The 16,469-nt window shown below is 36.8% G+C and overlaps 2 protein-coding genes across 2 annotated transcripts; both read right to left on the minus strand.

Moving 5' to 3' along the window:
- Positions 1–2,342: 2,342 nt before the first annotated feature.
- LOC116200221 (protein HESO1-like) lies at positions 2,343–7,649 on the minus strand. Its single transcript, XM_031531017.1, has 10 exons — positions 7,481–7,649; positions 7,251–7,311; positions 6,508–6,696; positions 5,946–6,122; positions 5,375–5,559; positions 4,527–4,622; positions 4,311–4,356; positions 3,827–3,933; positions 3,288–3,389; positions 2,343–3,176 (listed from the first exon to the last, which is right to left on the minus strand). Exons 2-10 carry the CDS (start codon positions 7,267–7,269, stop codon positions 2,616–2,618), a joined length of 1,482 nt encoding a protein of 493 aa, XP_031386877.1. The 5' UTR covers positions 7,270–7,311; positions 7,481–7,649; the 3' UTR covers positions 2,343–2,615.
- A 2,983-nt stretch (positions 7,650–10,632) lies between these two features.
- LOC116198795 (auxin-induced protein 6B-like) lies at positions 10,633–11,524 on the minus strand. The gene has a single exon (XM_031529034.1). The coding sequence runs from the start codon at positions 11,327–11,329 to the stop codon at positions 11,003–11,005; it is 327 nt and encodes a 108-aa protein (XP_031384894.1). The 5' UTR covers positions 11,330–11,524; the 3' UTR covers positions 10,633–11,002.
- Between the last annotated feature and the right edge of the window lie 4,945 nt (positions 11,525–16,469).

The following is a 16,469-nucleotide window of genomic DNA, read 5'->3' on the forward strand; positions in this document are numbered from 1 at the left end:
CGAAAATTTGTCTTAAATTTCCTCACCAGACATTCTAATGGCAGTAGTTAATGTGTATGTTTCAATTGGTCCCTCATGCATGCACTTGTTGCCAAATCCCAAAATAAATATGTATATACATCTATCATGTATGCATCATGCCTTCAATTTCCACCCTTATAATTAATTATCTCTCTTCCTCTCACTCCACGCATGAATTGCATTGCATGAAAACTCCGTTTGTCTTTTGAAGAACAAAATAAACAACGAATAATTGAGCTCCTGTGATGTTCATCAACTAGAAACAAACCTTCGATGCTTATGAGCAACTCAAGCCGGCCATTTCCATGTGCCGAGTGAGCAACTCAAGTCGGCCATTTTTATGCTGCTTTACTATTGTTGCATTCGTTGCATATATATGTTAAAAGTTTAGTTTTCTGTTTGATACTTTATGCTTTGGCTATATTAAGTGCTTAAAATCAACATGAATTGGTTCAAGTGGTTCAACACAGCTTATTCCCTTTAAACAATGTCTTAAGTTCAAGTATTGTGAATGGAGAAAATTCATGATTATAAGAGTTTTATCCCTTAGTAGACAAATCCATGATTATGAGAGTTTTATCTCTTAGTAGACTTACCTAATTCAGATCTAAATTTTCAAAACATATTGGACTTTCGGATATCATACGATTTACATCGAAATGCGAAAATAAAGTACACAAAAGGTGCCAGTCTAACATGCATGACCCAACATGCACTACCAATCGTGTGTATCTAGAGAGTATTAACAAGTCAAAAATCGTCTAGCAATAAAATTACTAAAAAATTTGCTTGTACATCAATCCGTTGGCTTTTCTTACAATTGATTGACGGACTTCAAACCGTCGAAACATGATCACGATGAAACAAAAATAAAGACAGATTTTTCTTTTTTTCTTTTTTTTCTTTTTTGGTGAAGTAGATTGATTTTCAATTTTGGGGAAGTTGCGTATGTATACATAATAGGGATGCAAAAATTGATGATACATAGAAAGGGTAAGGAGGGAGATGTAATAGACCATGACCCTCATACATGTTTATTTTTAGGCATGGCAGTGTTCCTGAACAGTGTCTTCCGTGAAACACGTCATGGCAAAGACGGCGTTTAAGGCAGTTCCCGATCTCAGCCGTCCAACCGGGGCATCCGACGGTTGGAAGCACACCATCACGGAGCCGGACTTGTCGGTGTCAGCGGGAGCGTAGGGTCGGGAAACGAGGAAAAGTGCCCGACTAACGAGGAGAGACAAAATTTAAAAAATTAAAATCCAAATTTATTTTTTAAAATCTCGGGGTGATGAGGTGGACCTGTCAAAGTCAAAGCGATCGACGGCTCGGATGCTCTCGCTCATCGTACGCTGCAGGCACCGCCACGTGATCGGATTTAATTCTCCGCTGGTGTCGTGGGCCCCGCCAAGGGGACAGCTGCACGTGCATGCTGGGCCAGCTTGTACAGGTGGGCTTCGCCTACTTGGTGGGGCCCGGTTGGGTCAACTCGTGGGGCCCATTGGGCCTCAGGAGGTGTGTAATCATGCCTAAATGATGAGTGTGATGGATGTATGGGTTGGAGGAGTTGGGCCATGTCACGGCGTGAAGACACGCGCGACATAATGCGGATCTCTCGGGGCGGATTTTAACAATTTTCATCATCCATGACATAATTAACAAAATAAATAAATAAATAAATAAATAAATATGATTCTTCCCTTCTTGGTGATGTGGTGTTAAGGAGATCGATCTGATTATTGTAAAACCATTTGCTTGTCGCGGGACATTATACTGGCTATATTTCGTCAATTCAATATAATTTTACTAAATTTTATTGAGTAGAAACGTAAGTAAAATGCTCTAGGATACTTTAACGGTTCTTTTTTTTTTTTTTTTTAAACCAATTTTTCAGAAATTTTACTCTGGACAAGTCCCTTTGGATTGATTCTCGCTAACGCTCTTTAATGTAGGCGGTGCAGGTTACACAATTTTTGTAGGTACGAAACATTTAACTCTATAGTCTTTAATGTTTGCATGGTTCTATGCTTTTTCAGCAGTTGCAGGACCATCAATGGCTTTTCACTTCCATGTGCAAGTATTGGTCGTGTTTGGTTTTTGTAAGACTGTAAAATGAACTTGAAATGTGTCCTTTCACATGAGAGGAGAACAAATTTGGGACATTATTTTGTCGGAAGTTGCCATCATCGTTCGGGCACCCACACCACAGTCGCTGAAACTTCTAAACCGATAGCTCTTTCTGTACAGTGAAACCAAATGAGATGGAACAAGCCGTTCTCTTTCTGCTTCAGATGTAACGAATGGGGCCGATGACAAGGGAATATGATAATAGAAAAGTCTCTTGTTTTGAGGAAAAGACCATGAGATACATCCCCAGCACACGGGCTGTAATTGTCTCAGAAAAATGTTTACTTCACAGATTGCTGTACAAGAAAAGGGCAGCTAGCTAACATATAGCACAGGTTGTACACCTCCTGAAATCCTAATGTCTAACCTGCTTACAAATTGCCACATAGAATTCCCTTCCGGGAACCTCGCAACATTCAGGGAGGGGAGAATCAAAGCTCCAAAGGCTATGTCGATAAAGGACAAGCTCATGTGGCGCCCCAGTTGGGCCAAGGCAATGGGTTACCAGCACTAGGCTTAAATTGTGTTGTATCAGAACCCGGCAAATTCTGAGGAAGGCTATGTTGCTGAGGAAGCAGATTGCACAGTACCACCAAGTCTGTTGTGCTTAGAGCAGGGAATGAACCACCAACCAAACTTGAGACTAGGGGTTTCTGCTGAGGAACTAGTTGCGGGTTGAAATTAGAAGCAGAGGTGCTTGAGGTTTCGCTGCTCCTCGATGGATTCCCTCCCCAAGTTTTACCAACCTTCTTTGCTGGAGAATCTTCATTTCGTTTCCGCTTCTTATTTTTACGGGAACGAGAAGTGGGACCTCCGTGATCATGATTCGGATTAAGTTTTACCAGGGGGCTGAGGCACGTGTCTTCAGAGCCAAATATCAGTTCACTCAATTTGTGCCCCTCCATGTGCCCATCAAGAAACATGAGAATGAAACAGATTGAGTTGTTGATGCAGTCATAGATTGTTTTAGCTTCATTCGTCCCGACTGCCCTTGCAACATTCTGGGACCTATCAGTGAAATCTTCCACCTATTGAAGAGTGTGAGACAACGTTGTTAAGTATATCAACTATCAATTATTCTAAACAAGCACGGCTAAAATATGGGATTTCAGAAGAAGAGGTAAGGGAAGTGAATTTACACTTATTGGGTTACACTCTGAGTCAAATGTTTTTGAAGTCCATGATGCATTATACAAGCTGGCACAGAGGCCCTTTTGCCAAAGTTTCTCGACAGAAGCCAGCTGCAACAGAAACAGAATGATGGAGAACCAGTTAAATATTCCAGGAGAACTTTGATGCCTGGCCTCTGGAGTTAGGAGCTTTTAAGAGTTAACAAACCAAGTTATAGAATATATGAAAGAACTATAAAATTCTGCCTATTTGGGAAGATATGTTATCAATTCCGAGCGTCACTTTCTTCTTGTAAAGGAGGTAATATTTGCTGGTATATAAACTCGATGAGCTGAACAGAAGTCCCTCTTCAGCTCTGACTAATTTCTCCAGCATCTATCTGATTAGCGGCCTTTCAATGATTTCCATTGATTCCGTCTGTCTGTTAGACTAAGAATAACGCAGCAAGTATATCTCCAGAAGAAAATGATAAATCCAAGAAAAGTAGTTTCCATCCTTCGAACTTCTTTCCTTCAGGCTGATGCTAAGCGTTAGGTACAGAAGTTACCTTAATTAAGAGAGTCATGAAGAGCTGACTAAGAGATTCTTCATTTGGTTTTCCATAATTTTTGAAGCCATCAACATTTTTTCTTACTTGTGCAGGCTCAGTTCCATCTGCAATCAAACTAAGAAACTTTCCATATCTGACCAAATGAAGCATAAACCATGAGCTGTCACTTAGGAAGTTTCAACATGGGTGAAACATAAAGAACATTACATATTGCATTTAAAAGGTAAGAGAGATTGGATGCCAAAAATTAGCGAGCATTATATGTCTTTTGGCCAGTTCCAGAGTTCATGCTCATAGAAGACTCTTCCCCGTAATTCCCGTTCTCTCTCTCTCTCTCTCTCTCTCTCTCTCTCTCTCTCTCTCTCTCACATTCAAGAATACATATTCTCGGATACTATAAATATGTTTCTAAGGAAGATAATCTCCAAAAATTGTAAGGGGGAGCTCACTTATAAGTGTTCTGCTGGGAAGTTAACATCACCTTTCAAAAATAGAGAAAACGGAGGCAGTATGGGGGGATCTCGAGTCTGTGAAATCAAAGTTAAACAAGAATAAACAATTAGATACAATAAGTCTTCGATGCTATCACTACAAAATAATGAATACAACTTTAAGTGAAAGCAACTAATGATATTACCTAAGGAAACCTAAGTATCAAAACCAGATAATAGATATGCTTTACAGCCATTAAAATTACCTGCAAGTGAAAAGCAACTAATGATATTATGGAAAGAGAATTTAACGTGCGATCCTTCGAACTATTGATGCCATTTGCTTTTGCCCAAGCTTTCACCTGCAATTAGCAGAAGTATTGCCCATGATAAGATTAAAATCCACGTGAGGAAGAATAACTAATTCCCTAAACAGCAAGAAACAAATCCATCAGTCAGGAAAAAAGAAGTGGAAGAGAAAATGGAAAAGAATAAACAGATATGAGAACGTTATAATGGACCCTCAGGCAATTTTCATTTTAAAGTTGATAAATTCTCTCGATTACTTTAGTCTCCAGAGGCTACTAATGAATATATCAACAATCTTCGCTTTCCTTACTTCATATCCTTCAGCATCTGAGCATGACAAATTGGGATAAAGGAGATTCAGCGAAAAAAAGTAAATTGATACTAATAAGAAAGCATTGCAAAGCGAGGATTTCTTCTACAGAACAACCAACGTAAAAAGTCTCCAACATACATGCATGGAAATAAAAATTCCATAGAGCCTCGAAGATGTGAATAAAAGTGATTGGATCTCCAATCTCTTGGTCATTTGACAAAAAGCAAAAGAAAAAAAGATCATCTTATACACAGGTTATAGCTGCCAAAGAAAATGAATACTTCAAAGACAATTATTGCTAATTGTGCCAAACAGGAAATAGGAAAAAGACCACATATTCAGCTGGAGCAGAATAGAACCAAGCTCTTTTCGAGGTATAACAAACCGATAATATCAGAGTCAATAAGAGACCGAGTATGGAGCCTCAACCACATCATAAAAACAATAGCACTAAAGAGTAAGCTTTGATGTATCAATATTATAGTAAATTACCAGAAAACTTAGCTTCTGAAACCTTTCATCAATAGCAGAAATTATGTGGACAAGCTGTGACTTCAGAATGCCATCCCAGTTCTCAACTGAAAGATCACATTCTATTCGAGTTCCCACATCGATTACTTTCACGATCGGTACCCTAGCAGTCATGATTTTCTGGATGCTAGTAACATGGCCCTTCCCTAAAACAAACAGACTTAGATTAAAAAATAAGAAAGGTCAATAACAAGTAATTCTCATCAAATATTTCGTACCTTCAAAGCATAGGATCCAAAAACAAAGAAACTAACCATTTGCATAAGCAGATTCTCAATACTTATTAAATGTATTTCCTTGTGAAATTATTACAGGTTCTAATTGCAGAGCCAAGGAGAAAAAAAAATTGGAAAAGCTTACTTTATCAACAATTGTGAGAAACAAAATGCACAATTTTACACTAACAAACAGGGCCTCATCTAAGAAGCCATGATAATCAACCAAATAGATAAGATAGGTCTCAAACCAACAAATAAAACACGTTGAAATTTCTTTAATATGAGAAAGAAAGAAATTTTAAATTATCAGGTACTTTGAAGGGCGTGCAGCTTCTTAGAAAACTTTTTAAGTGCCTGAATCTTCTTCTCTCGAGGACATTCAACTTCAGCACTCCCAAAGTTGATAGATAAGTCCAAATCACTTCCTGCAGTGAACATATCCATAACAAAGGAGCCAAATCCCTCCACAACAGGGCACTCATCTGAATTGCCTGAAATAATAAGCAGTAATCATAGTCTATCCTACCTTATAACTCAAACATGAAAACGAAGATGATTAAAACTGGAAATTGGTTACAGAGAGTAGATGAGAAAAGTGATCCAGCAATTATATAACAAAAACAGAAATCCATTGTAATTACTAAACAAGAAGAGTAGACAGGTTGATATTGTACCATGAAAATAAGAAGAGAGAAAAAAGTATTCATCAGGCAGTTGGAAATCAAATGTCATATATCTTGACGAAAAAGGCATGAATATGATTACCTTTTGCTTTTTAACCTGAGCATGTTGAAGGAATCAGTTATATCTTTCTACTCACCCTAATCCCAATTTCCAAAAGAGATTCGAGTTAGAAACCGAAACTCAAAGACTTACCATATACTTCCTTTGCTATTGTATTGAAGATACGAATGAGATCCGTTCGATTATGATAATCAATTGGTTTTGGAAGACGCAGGGCATAAACATCATCGAGTATTCTACCGAGGCCAGATAGATGCACCGGATCAATGTTATTCTTTTTGAGTTCCTTCAGCTCAAACTTACTTGCCTTCTTCAATAGAACTGCCATGCAATACATTAGTTACACGCCAACATAACAATGATCAGAAAATAAGACACTACCCCCAGATAATCACCTTCCGACAAGATGAACAGAACTCGAGCAATCAGATCACTAAATTCATTCTAAAAACGACCTGAACGGCTAAGCATACATTTCAATCCACAACAAGAATATGCTAACTCAACCGATTCCAATAAACTCCACTAGCACGGACCCATATACCTTTTGAAAATTTCGCCAACAATTGAAGTTCACTGTTTACACGAAGCTTCACAAAGAATTTCTCAAGATGCTTAGCAACCACCCGAGCTTCTCAATGTTTTCTGGCGCACGAAAATTCATTTTGAAGCAAATTGATGTATTCATGAAAAAGGGTAGACTTCAATACAAAGAATATCACTGCTTAGCAATCCCTTCTAGACGAGAAGCTGCTATCTTTTCCGAACTTCATGCACCAAAAGCTGACAAAATGTGCAAAACAAACCGACCCGGATAAAGTAACAACGCACCATATGGGTAACAATGGAGCAAAACTGATAGCAGGAGGCCTTACCTTTCCTGGGTAATGCCATAGAATAGAATCTCAGAAGCACATACCACTCTCCGCTTCAACCCTGAGCAGCAGAGGAAAGTAAGATGAAGGGTTAACGGAACAATGACTTCAAATGCAAAAACTTAGCACAAAAATATCAGCAGCGCGTGATTGTTCATGGAGAAAGCAAAGCCGGGGTGATCGATCTCGAGAACCATTTGCATCCCAAGTGAAAAAACCGTGGAGCATACCTTGAAAAGATCGAACTTCTCTCCGACTCAAGCATCGAGATGGAGAGACAGACAAAGGGGCAGAGCACAGTGCTGCCGGGTCGGAGATGATGAGAGGGAGGAAGGACAAGGGAAAGAAGCTCCGGGGACTGGGCGTGACGTTACTATGCCATTCATTGGTTCGTTTTCCCGTGCATAAAGATTTTTTTTTTCCTCTCCCTTTTTTCTTCATTTTTCTCTCAAGGTTTAATGGGCTTATTATGATGGCCGGCCCAATTAAAAAGGGCCTCAAAATATTTGGCCCAATCAATGGAGATACAGTAGGCCACTTTACTTTAGGCCCAAAGCTACAATGTTTAATCTAAATTTAAATTTCAAGAAACTTATATTCGTGTCAACCAAACTAATTTTCTGCAGAAATTTTTTTACATATATGTAAACATATATTTGTTTTTTAAGTCGGAGATTCGGAGGCAGGGAAGGTCCATGTTACAATCAGTTGTATGGTGCAATCATCTTTTTGATTGTTGGATGATGATCTATTAATTAATTATTTATTTATCTATAATTATTACAATCCAACGTTCAAAAAGTGATTGCACTATAAATAAGTGTGCAATTCACGCGAGGTCGCCCCTTCTAGCATAAAGGGAATATTTTGCTCCTCTTTGTAGATATTAGTTCGAATTTTAGTAGTTGATCGTGGGAAGCGAGACTCGCAAGTCACGCGTATGTATTAGACTCGATGTAGATGATATGAGAAGTGGTGGTCCGAGATGAGGTTGGCCTCATAGAAAGAAAGCGAGCGAGCTAAAGAAAGATAGAAGTCGAAAATCAGAGAGAAAATTTGTTCATGCTTCCCCTACTCCTAATAAGGTGATGAATTTGATTTTTTATCCCCAGATTTGGCTTGTGGTGTCATCATCACATCCAATAATGATTTTGAAATACATTTCTTCGAGATATATATGTCCATTGCATATCAGTCAATTATATCATTTTAATCTATATATAAGAAAAGTCTTTTAGGATAACTCGGTGCATGCATATGACTTATGCAAACCTGGAAATGATCAATCATCTTAAATTGCCCACTCCCACTTGTCATCTGGTTCCTAGACTGTCCCAGAGACTGATTCCACAAAATATTCCCGCATGTATCCCCGAATTGGTCCAAAACTCCAATAATGCGTTTGGTTTGTAAGTAATATTTTAAAATTAGATTTTGATTTTGAAAAAAAATTGTATAAATGATTATGTGTGGAGTTCACCTTTTGACTTTGATAAGTTATTTTGTTTTGTTGTGGAAAAAAAGTTGCATAAATGGGATCCACCCTTTGACTTTGTATGAGTTATTTTGTTTTATTGTTGGTAGAATTAAATTAAAGTGTGATTTTAAAATCACATTGTGAAACCAAATAAAGCAAAATCCTAAGATCGTATTATTTGATAGATGAAAGTAAATGATATGGCACCTTCATTTTAAACAATTATATATTTGGAATTTTTTTGCAATATATATGTGATCGGATGATCATGCAATATACATGCTCGACTGGCTGTGTCTAAGGAGCATAGGATTCAGTAATTATAAATGTATATATTACCCATATAAAAATGCTGAATAGGTACTAAAGTGCTGTCTAGGTAGGCAAAAGAGAGAACAGAACACCACACCCATCACTATATTGTTTTTCATTGTGCAACACATCCAATATTCGGAAGTCAACGTGTCCCGACTAATTCAGATTTGAGTTGAGTTAACCTATTAAAAAGTAAACTCCTTCGGTTATGGATTTTTTTTCACAAAATTCGAATTCAAAAATTTACTTAAGAAAAGCAAACGCTAAATAATCTAAATCAACTCAAAAGTTGTGGTACCTGTATCGCTATATTTTAGTATATTATTTTGCGAAAAGAAAGAGTAGGAAGGAGAAGGAGAAATGGAGTGATGAATATATCGATCAGTGGGCTGTCTCACACTTGCAATCATTTTGGCAACAGCTACAGCAACGCACCTTCTCCTTTTCTTTTGCCAGATAATAGGAGAGCACCGTACTGTACATCCCCACTAAACCATTTTTCTAATGAATTAATTGATCAATTCTCTTCAGTAAAAGACACCGATTTATACGGGGTTTCTAATTTTCAAATAGAAGATGCATAGTAAAGCGATTTTAATTTCACTCTCTGATTCTCGATCATGAGCCAATTGCATATAACACATGTTTCATGGTTTTTTGCAGTTGTTGAATTAAATCAATTAACTTTTGCGTGAATAGAACGGTTCTCAACGTAGACATTTTTATTGTATTTCTTCGTTTACAGATAAGACCAATGGAGAATTAGAAGGGGATGATCAGTCCCGCAGAGAAGCGTTACATCTCTTAGTAATATATATAATCATTTCATGTCAAGTTGTGTTTGCTTACTTTTCACGACATTTAATAGAGATAAACTTAAAAAGACTATAAAGAAGAAGACCAAGCCTCTGTAGTATCAACTTGCTAATGTATAAATTTCTCAGTTCCTTTTATTTTTCGGTCTACTTTGGTTGCGAAGATATATTCAAATGGTAGAAAAGCAAAGAGCAAGTGCTTCCTTAATTAAAGAATATGCATGCATGCGTCCATTAATTACAATTAATGATTACGGATTCAGTTGAATTATTCCATTTTTTTGGCATTGTAATTGGTTAATTTCAGTTATTCCAACTTTCTAGGGATTCTTTAGGATTAAAAAAATTACAGCGTATGATTATACGGATTAATCAGATAAAACAAGGGTTTCAGTTATCTTACTATTTACATACTATCAAAAGAAAGAGGGATCGCTTTTTATCTTTTATCCAATCCAAAAGGAAAAAGAAAGACCACTTCTATTATGTGTCCCATCTTTGTTATTATTGGCACATATCTACACAAGAAAATGGGTATATATCCTCATGTATGTGCTAGCTTATAAACAAAGATGGATTTATAGCGTATATTGTGGTATTTACCATTTTTTCCATGAACCCATTACACTTTGCCCTCATATGATTTTACTATTCCTTTATCTTCTCTTGAGTTTTGCCCTTCTTGGACCAAACTCCTAGATCTGTCCCTACTTATAAATTTGCTGGGAACATTATAACTCGACAATTCGTCAAAAATACACTGGAATATATATCGTATGCAGATATTTTCACTAATTCATCGATCGATCAAAAAAAAAATAACCATGACAGTGCCTTGTTTGTTGGCAAACTCCTGTTTCCTCACTTACTCTTTCAACGTACTCCAAGTAGGAGCTATTTTCCTCAAAGAAAAACCTCCAAAAGTAGGAAATTGAAAAGTTTAATTGGGGCAAATTAAGAAGACTCAATACAGCCCTCCTCCTCCTCTTCTTCTTCTTCTTCTCCTTCTTCTTCTTCTTCTTTTTTATATTTTGTTTTCTTTTTCTTTTTGGAAGGAAATATAGAAAGGCAATAAAAAGCTAGCAAAAAACTAAAGTGCCCCTTTGCTCTCACATACAGAAAAAGGGTTATAACATTGATTATTATTATCGACAAGAGTTGAAAGACAAAGAACTAGACAGGTGCGGGTGGTGATGGTGGCTATGGTGGTGGTGGTGGTGGCCGCTCGGTTCCCTCTCGATCCGCCACCGCAGGTGGAGAAAGTCATCCACCGAGCAAGGGAGCCGGAGCGGGCCCTTCGTGTGGTAACCATAGACCTCATGCGCCTTGTCGAGGAGCTTCCTGAAGAGCGGGTGGTACAGATACGATATCGGGATCACGAACCTCTGGACTCCTCCGTCTTCATCCTCCAACCCTACTTGGACAGCCAGGAACCCCTTCTTCACCTTCATCTTCTTGTTGTCCTCCTGCATGATCTCTATCAAACCGATCCACGTTGGTAATGATCCCTTCTTCTTCTTAGACTTTCTTCAACTTTGCCGAATAGTTTGGAAAGCTAGTAGAGAACTCCAAGAGAAGGAATCCTTGGAGAGGTAGAAGAAGTGATTTGGAAGAGTTGTGTCTATGGAGGAATATATGGTTGTCCTTGTATATATATATACATATATATATAGAGAGAAAGAGAGAGAGAGAGAGAGAGAGAGACATAAAGCTTGGAAGCTGGAAAAGCTAGAGATGGCTCGAAAAAGCAGAGGTGGGTATTTTTGTCGAAATTGTTGATGGAAAAATAAAAAGAAAAATCTGACAGTACGTGTGTCTGTCTGTTCGTACTCTATGCGAAATAATCAAACATATGTGTTATATAAGCTTTTTTTTTAATATATAATTGTTCGATATATTAAAATTGTAATATGGTCCCGGTGGTGGTCCATATATCCACTGTAGTGGGCTTAACTCTTGGCGTGGAATAGAGACGTAGAGGACGAAATTAATTAGAGCTGCAGCTATAGCTATAGAAATTCTCACGCTTTTTGCATTTATTTTGCTTCTCTCCTTTTTATCTTTTGCGTAGATTGCTGCAAATGCTTTTCTCTTGGAGGAATTTATCGGCATATAATCTCGAACCTAACCACAATCAATAGGGAGTTAGTTGGACAGTAAGCAGTTTCAACTCCCGTAAAGAAGAAAATACAAATTCGAATTTCAGAAATCAAACTTGTTATGATGAATAATAATATTTAAATACTCGATCTCTCGAAATTTTCAAAGCAATATCTCTCATAATTTTTTTCATTAAAAAAAATCTTGACCTGATGACATAATTCACCTGTTCATCATGAAAAATTTGCCATGTTGTTCATTCATTAATTGTTACAGCATCCTGGTATAGAATTTGTAAATAAAATTATAGAGTTGTACGTAGTACTTACAGTTACAGTTATGTACTTGTTATCAATTCGAGCAAGAAGAGAGAATATCCGATTTAGTATCATGTCTTTCTGCTACGTGACAACCGCCCTTCTATCTTTTGCCCCATTGCGCATGCTAAAGTATCGTGTCCCTTTTCTTCTTTTTGCTTAAACTAATTTACCCCATATGATTGTGGGAGAAGTTTACTTGTAATAGTATTCCAGGTTTTTTTTTTTTGCCCTTTTGATTAGATCACGGGTATCCTGTTCCGGCATCGCCTTTTCCCTGATCACAACATACTTCTAGTGAATTTCAACTTGTATACAACACAATAGGTAAGTTGGGTCCACTAGAAACTCAATTAATCTTTGAATTTACTAACTTGCACTTTAGTTATATTTTTCCCTAGTCAATTTTTTTTTTTTTGCTCCAAACCTAGTCAATTATTAGTAGGTGCAAGTAAAAGGGTACAGCAATTGATCAGATCATAGTCGGACACACGGCAGCATCGACCTTTTGATTTTCCAAAAGGACAAGGGCTGCTCATGATCTTAGCCGTAGGACTAAAAGTGCATATCATAACGATCGACATGGTGATCGTTAATTAATTTAGTGAAAAGATATGAACAGAGTCAAACGCCAAAAAGGAACAAGTCAAACGTGTAATTCCGAGTCACGCCCAGTACGGAATATGTCCTTCGCAAAGCGTCGCACTATTGCTTGCGCTGTCACCACACCTTTATTAATTTCCAAAAGATGATTTAGTGCGTCTACAGGGTGAAACGCAATGTTTACATTTTTTTGTTTTTTTGCGGTATTTGGTATTCGGAGCTTACTAAAAGATACAACTCTTCGAGCGTAAATTTTCTTCATTTATAATATTTATATAGAGAGTTTGTTTAAAAAATACGCACTGAACCAGTTGAACGAGTCAATATTGATTTTTTTTTTAGATATATAATTAATGTATATGCTGGTGTTGGCATGCATCATCAGTGCAAAAGAAGGAATACATATAATTAATTTGGATGGGTGATCATGATAATAATCATAATTTAGTTGTGAAATTTGGAGCTTTCGTAAGGGAAATTTATGCATACTTGGACATAATGCGCCAAAAGGTTTACTATAAGTGCAACCCTTTGTATATAAAAAATTGCTACATGAGTTTGACTCGAAAAATTAGCCCTTAGGGGCATGCAGAGAGCAAACAACTGTTCTTAATTATATTATTGTATATAATTACTTAATTGGTTGTTGATATTAATAATTTTAATTGAATGTGAGGATCTTGGATATGAAGTCTCTCTTTTATAAGCATCAAGCGACAACTGAAATTCTTTATTGAAATTGGCACCCGTCTATTGAGAAATTTATCCTTTGAAAATTGTACATTTATAAACTTGAAAATTCTAGAATATATGTGCTTGTATATATATATATACACATATATATATATATAAAGTTAAAAACCTCCTAGAGAAAAAGATTGAAAGAAAAAAGAAAAAGAAGAAGATAATGAAGAACCCCGTGGACGCGGAGATGCTATTTAAAATATGGCAGGCGCACCAAAATTTGTTCTAGCGGCCGACTAGATTGTTCCTTTATCTTGTCTAACCAATTTTCCATGTTTTATTGGTGCTTATTTAACTTCTGCATGTTGGGCCTCCTTTTCCAGTTACTACTAAAGACTTTGGTTACGATCATCTGCATTTGGTTCGCACGAATAAGTATTACAATACGGGCGTATTACATACGTAATACCTATTACTTTGTTTGTTTTGACCCGTAACCGTAATTGCAATTACGGATGGGTTTACTGATCCGTAATGGACCCCGAATTGTAATGCTACACCTCCCCGTACGTAATAGGTAATATGAAAACGTATTAGGAATGAAATGACCAAATTACCCCTAACTATCATTCAAATTGCTAAACAAACCACCCCTCTGCCACTTGTCCTCACTGCCGCCACCCCTCCTCTACCATCGCCGCCGCCGGATTTCCACCTCCGGCGAAACGAGCACATCCTCCTGACTGTCCATGAGCAGGCAAATCCAAATCCGGCCTCGGTGAGGCCAGCCTCACCGAACCAGATTGGGCTCGGGGGGCTCACGGATTGTACTTGCCTTTTAGACCTACATTTTAATTGCATTTTAGTATTTTCGTTAGTACTTGCTTGTTTAATTAATTAGCCGCGCAATGCTCCTAAATCATTTTTTGAAAATTTGATATGGTTAATATTTTTTTTTCTATTTACAAATGAACCTCGGAGGCTAGTATAAAAAAAGAGAAAGTTAAATTTTAAATAAGTGAGCACGGGTAGTCTTACTAGTAAGGATCAAACTCGAAACCTCTTAATTCCTAAACGAGTGTGTGTCACTGTACTACGCCACACTTCCTTTACGACCATGTCATTTTAAATCTTTAACGCTGCATTGCATTAACTAGTTCTACGAAAATTAGCAATTTTATTTGTAAATATACATGTGGAATGTGATTGGTTCTTTAATTCCTCGCCATGTTATAATAAAGTAGGATCATACAAAGTTTTCTCCAAAAATTAGGCACTTTTTTTCGGTTATAAGTGATGTTCATGAATCTAGTATAATAAAATAAAAATTCTAATAACTAATAAAGAGGCGCAAGTAATCCCATTGAGTATCGAACTTAAAATCTCTTAGTTATCAGGTGAGCATAATGTGCCACTGCGCTGGCCCCTCTTTTATATTAAGCACTTCAATTTCTTATAAACGATATCCTACCAAGATGAGTCTTGGATTTTATTTTTTTTATGAATTTGGAATTAAGGTATAGAGTAACTAAGAAAAGCGATATCCTTTGTATATTAACAATTAATCCTCCAATGATGTGCCTGAAAATTTTCCACCCACTCACGTATCATGAATAATCCTCCTGATACCGCTGAGTTATTTGGCAAGTCACCTTTTAAGAACTCATTTACCTGTTATATCTCTATTTATTTTAATAATTTAAAACGGAAAAAATTCACCAACTCAAGGAAATTCCATATGATGCAATTCCCATAAGTTGCAGTATTGTGCACTCATATTTTACTAAAAGATTAAATAAGGTTCTCCTAAAATTCATGTATTTTACCAGTAAAGATTTTTCAAAATAAGTGTAGTTTACGTCCCAAAATTATTTTCCAAAAATTTAATAATTTACGCTTATTAATTATCAAAAAACACATAACTTGGTAACTTACCCAATGTGGCCCTGCTTCACTATAATTTTAAATAATTTATTTGGACTCATATGTAGAATTACTTTTAAAATGATAAGACCTTTATTAGACCATCCCGCCAGCTCAAAGTAAATTTGAAGGAAGATTCTATTGCATGCAAAGGTTGGTATACCGGTGACCACTCATGAGCAGTCACAGAGATTCACTGTATTTGTCCTACTTTTCTAAAATATTGAGTGTATATATTTATATTTATTTAATTTGAGAAACGTATATCTTTAAAAAAGAAAAAAAAATCAAAGAGAGGTCATGGCATTCTAGAACTGCGAGCCTGATGCCTTTTATATCATTTCATAGATAATGTAAATTATCATTGCAAGAAAAAAAGGTTTTACGGAATAAAATCAATCTATATGCAAGCAATAAAAATCAAAATTCTGGACACTCACACTTTGGCTAACCAATCCGCAAAATTATTTGATTCTCTGCGAGCATGTTAGTATCGAATTTGAGCAAAATGGAGAGATGAAAAATGAATATGGGTGAAGAAGTGTCGATATCTCTATAGCGAACCAGTTTACTTGTTGATCCAATAAATGCTATTAATAGAGTGCAATTCAATGACAATAGAAGAGCCAAAAGTCAAACTATTCGAAGTAAAAATTTGAAGTATTTTCCTTTCTGTGACATTTGAATCAATAAAACTAGGAGAGCAGCAAATGCATTTGATACAACCCTTCGAATCTCTTAGAAGACTCTTTCAATGTTCGAGGGTCGGTAAGTGTTCTACATAAGCCAACCAACCAGTGGTGCAGACTTGAGAATCATAGGATCTACCTTCTTGTTGGGATCCAACCGCATGCGAGACCATTCTGATGAGTGGGAGAGATTAGTAGCAGAGTAAGGAAAACCGTCATTAACAACCGCGATTCATATTGATATGCGAGGTAAGATAATCTTCAAGGGATCATCAAGAGTAACTTCCTCGATATAG

The sequence above is a fragment of the Punica granatum genome, chromosome 3 (assembly GCF_007655135.1).
Source record: "Punica granatum isolate Tunisia-2019 chromosome 3, ASM765513v2, whole genome shotgun sequence".
NCBI classification, from domain to species: domain Eukaryota; kingdom Viridiplantae; phylum Streptophyta; class Magnoliopsida; order Myrtales; family Lythraceae; genus Punica; species Punica granatum.

Bases quoted from the DNA above. Each gene is read 5' to 3' on its own strand.
- LOC116200221 (XM_031531017.1), bottom strand. The intron at 5,560-5,945 runs GTACCTGATAAT...TGTTTGTTTTAG, and splicing joins GAAGCTGCACGCCCTTCAAA to GGAAGGGCCATGTTACTAGC. The intron at 3,177-3,287 runs GTAAATTCACTT...ACTCTTCAATAG, and splicing joins CAGAGTGTAACCCAATAAGT to GTGGAAGATTTCACTGATAG.
- LOC116198795 (XM_031529034.1), bottom strand. From the start codon at position 11,329: ATGCAGGAGGACAACAAGAAGATGAAGGTGAAGAAGGGGTTCCTGGCT.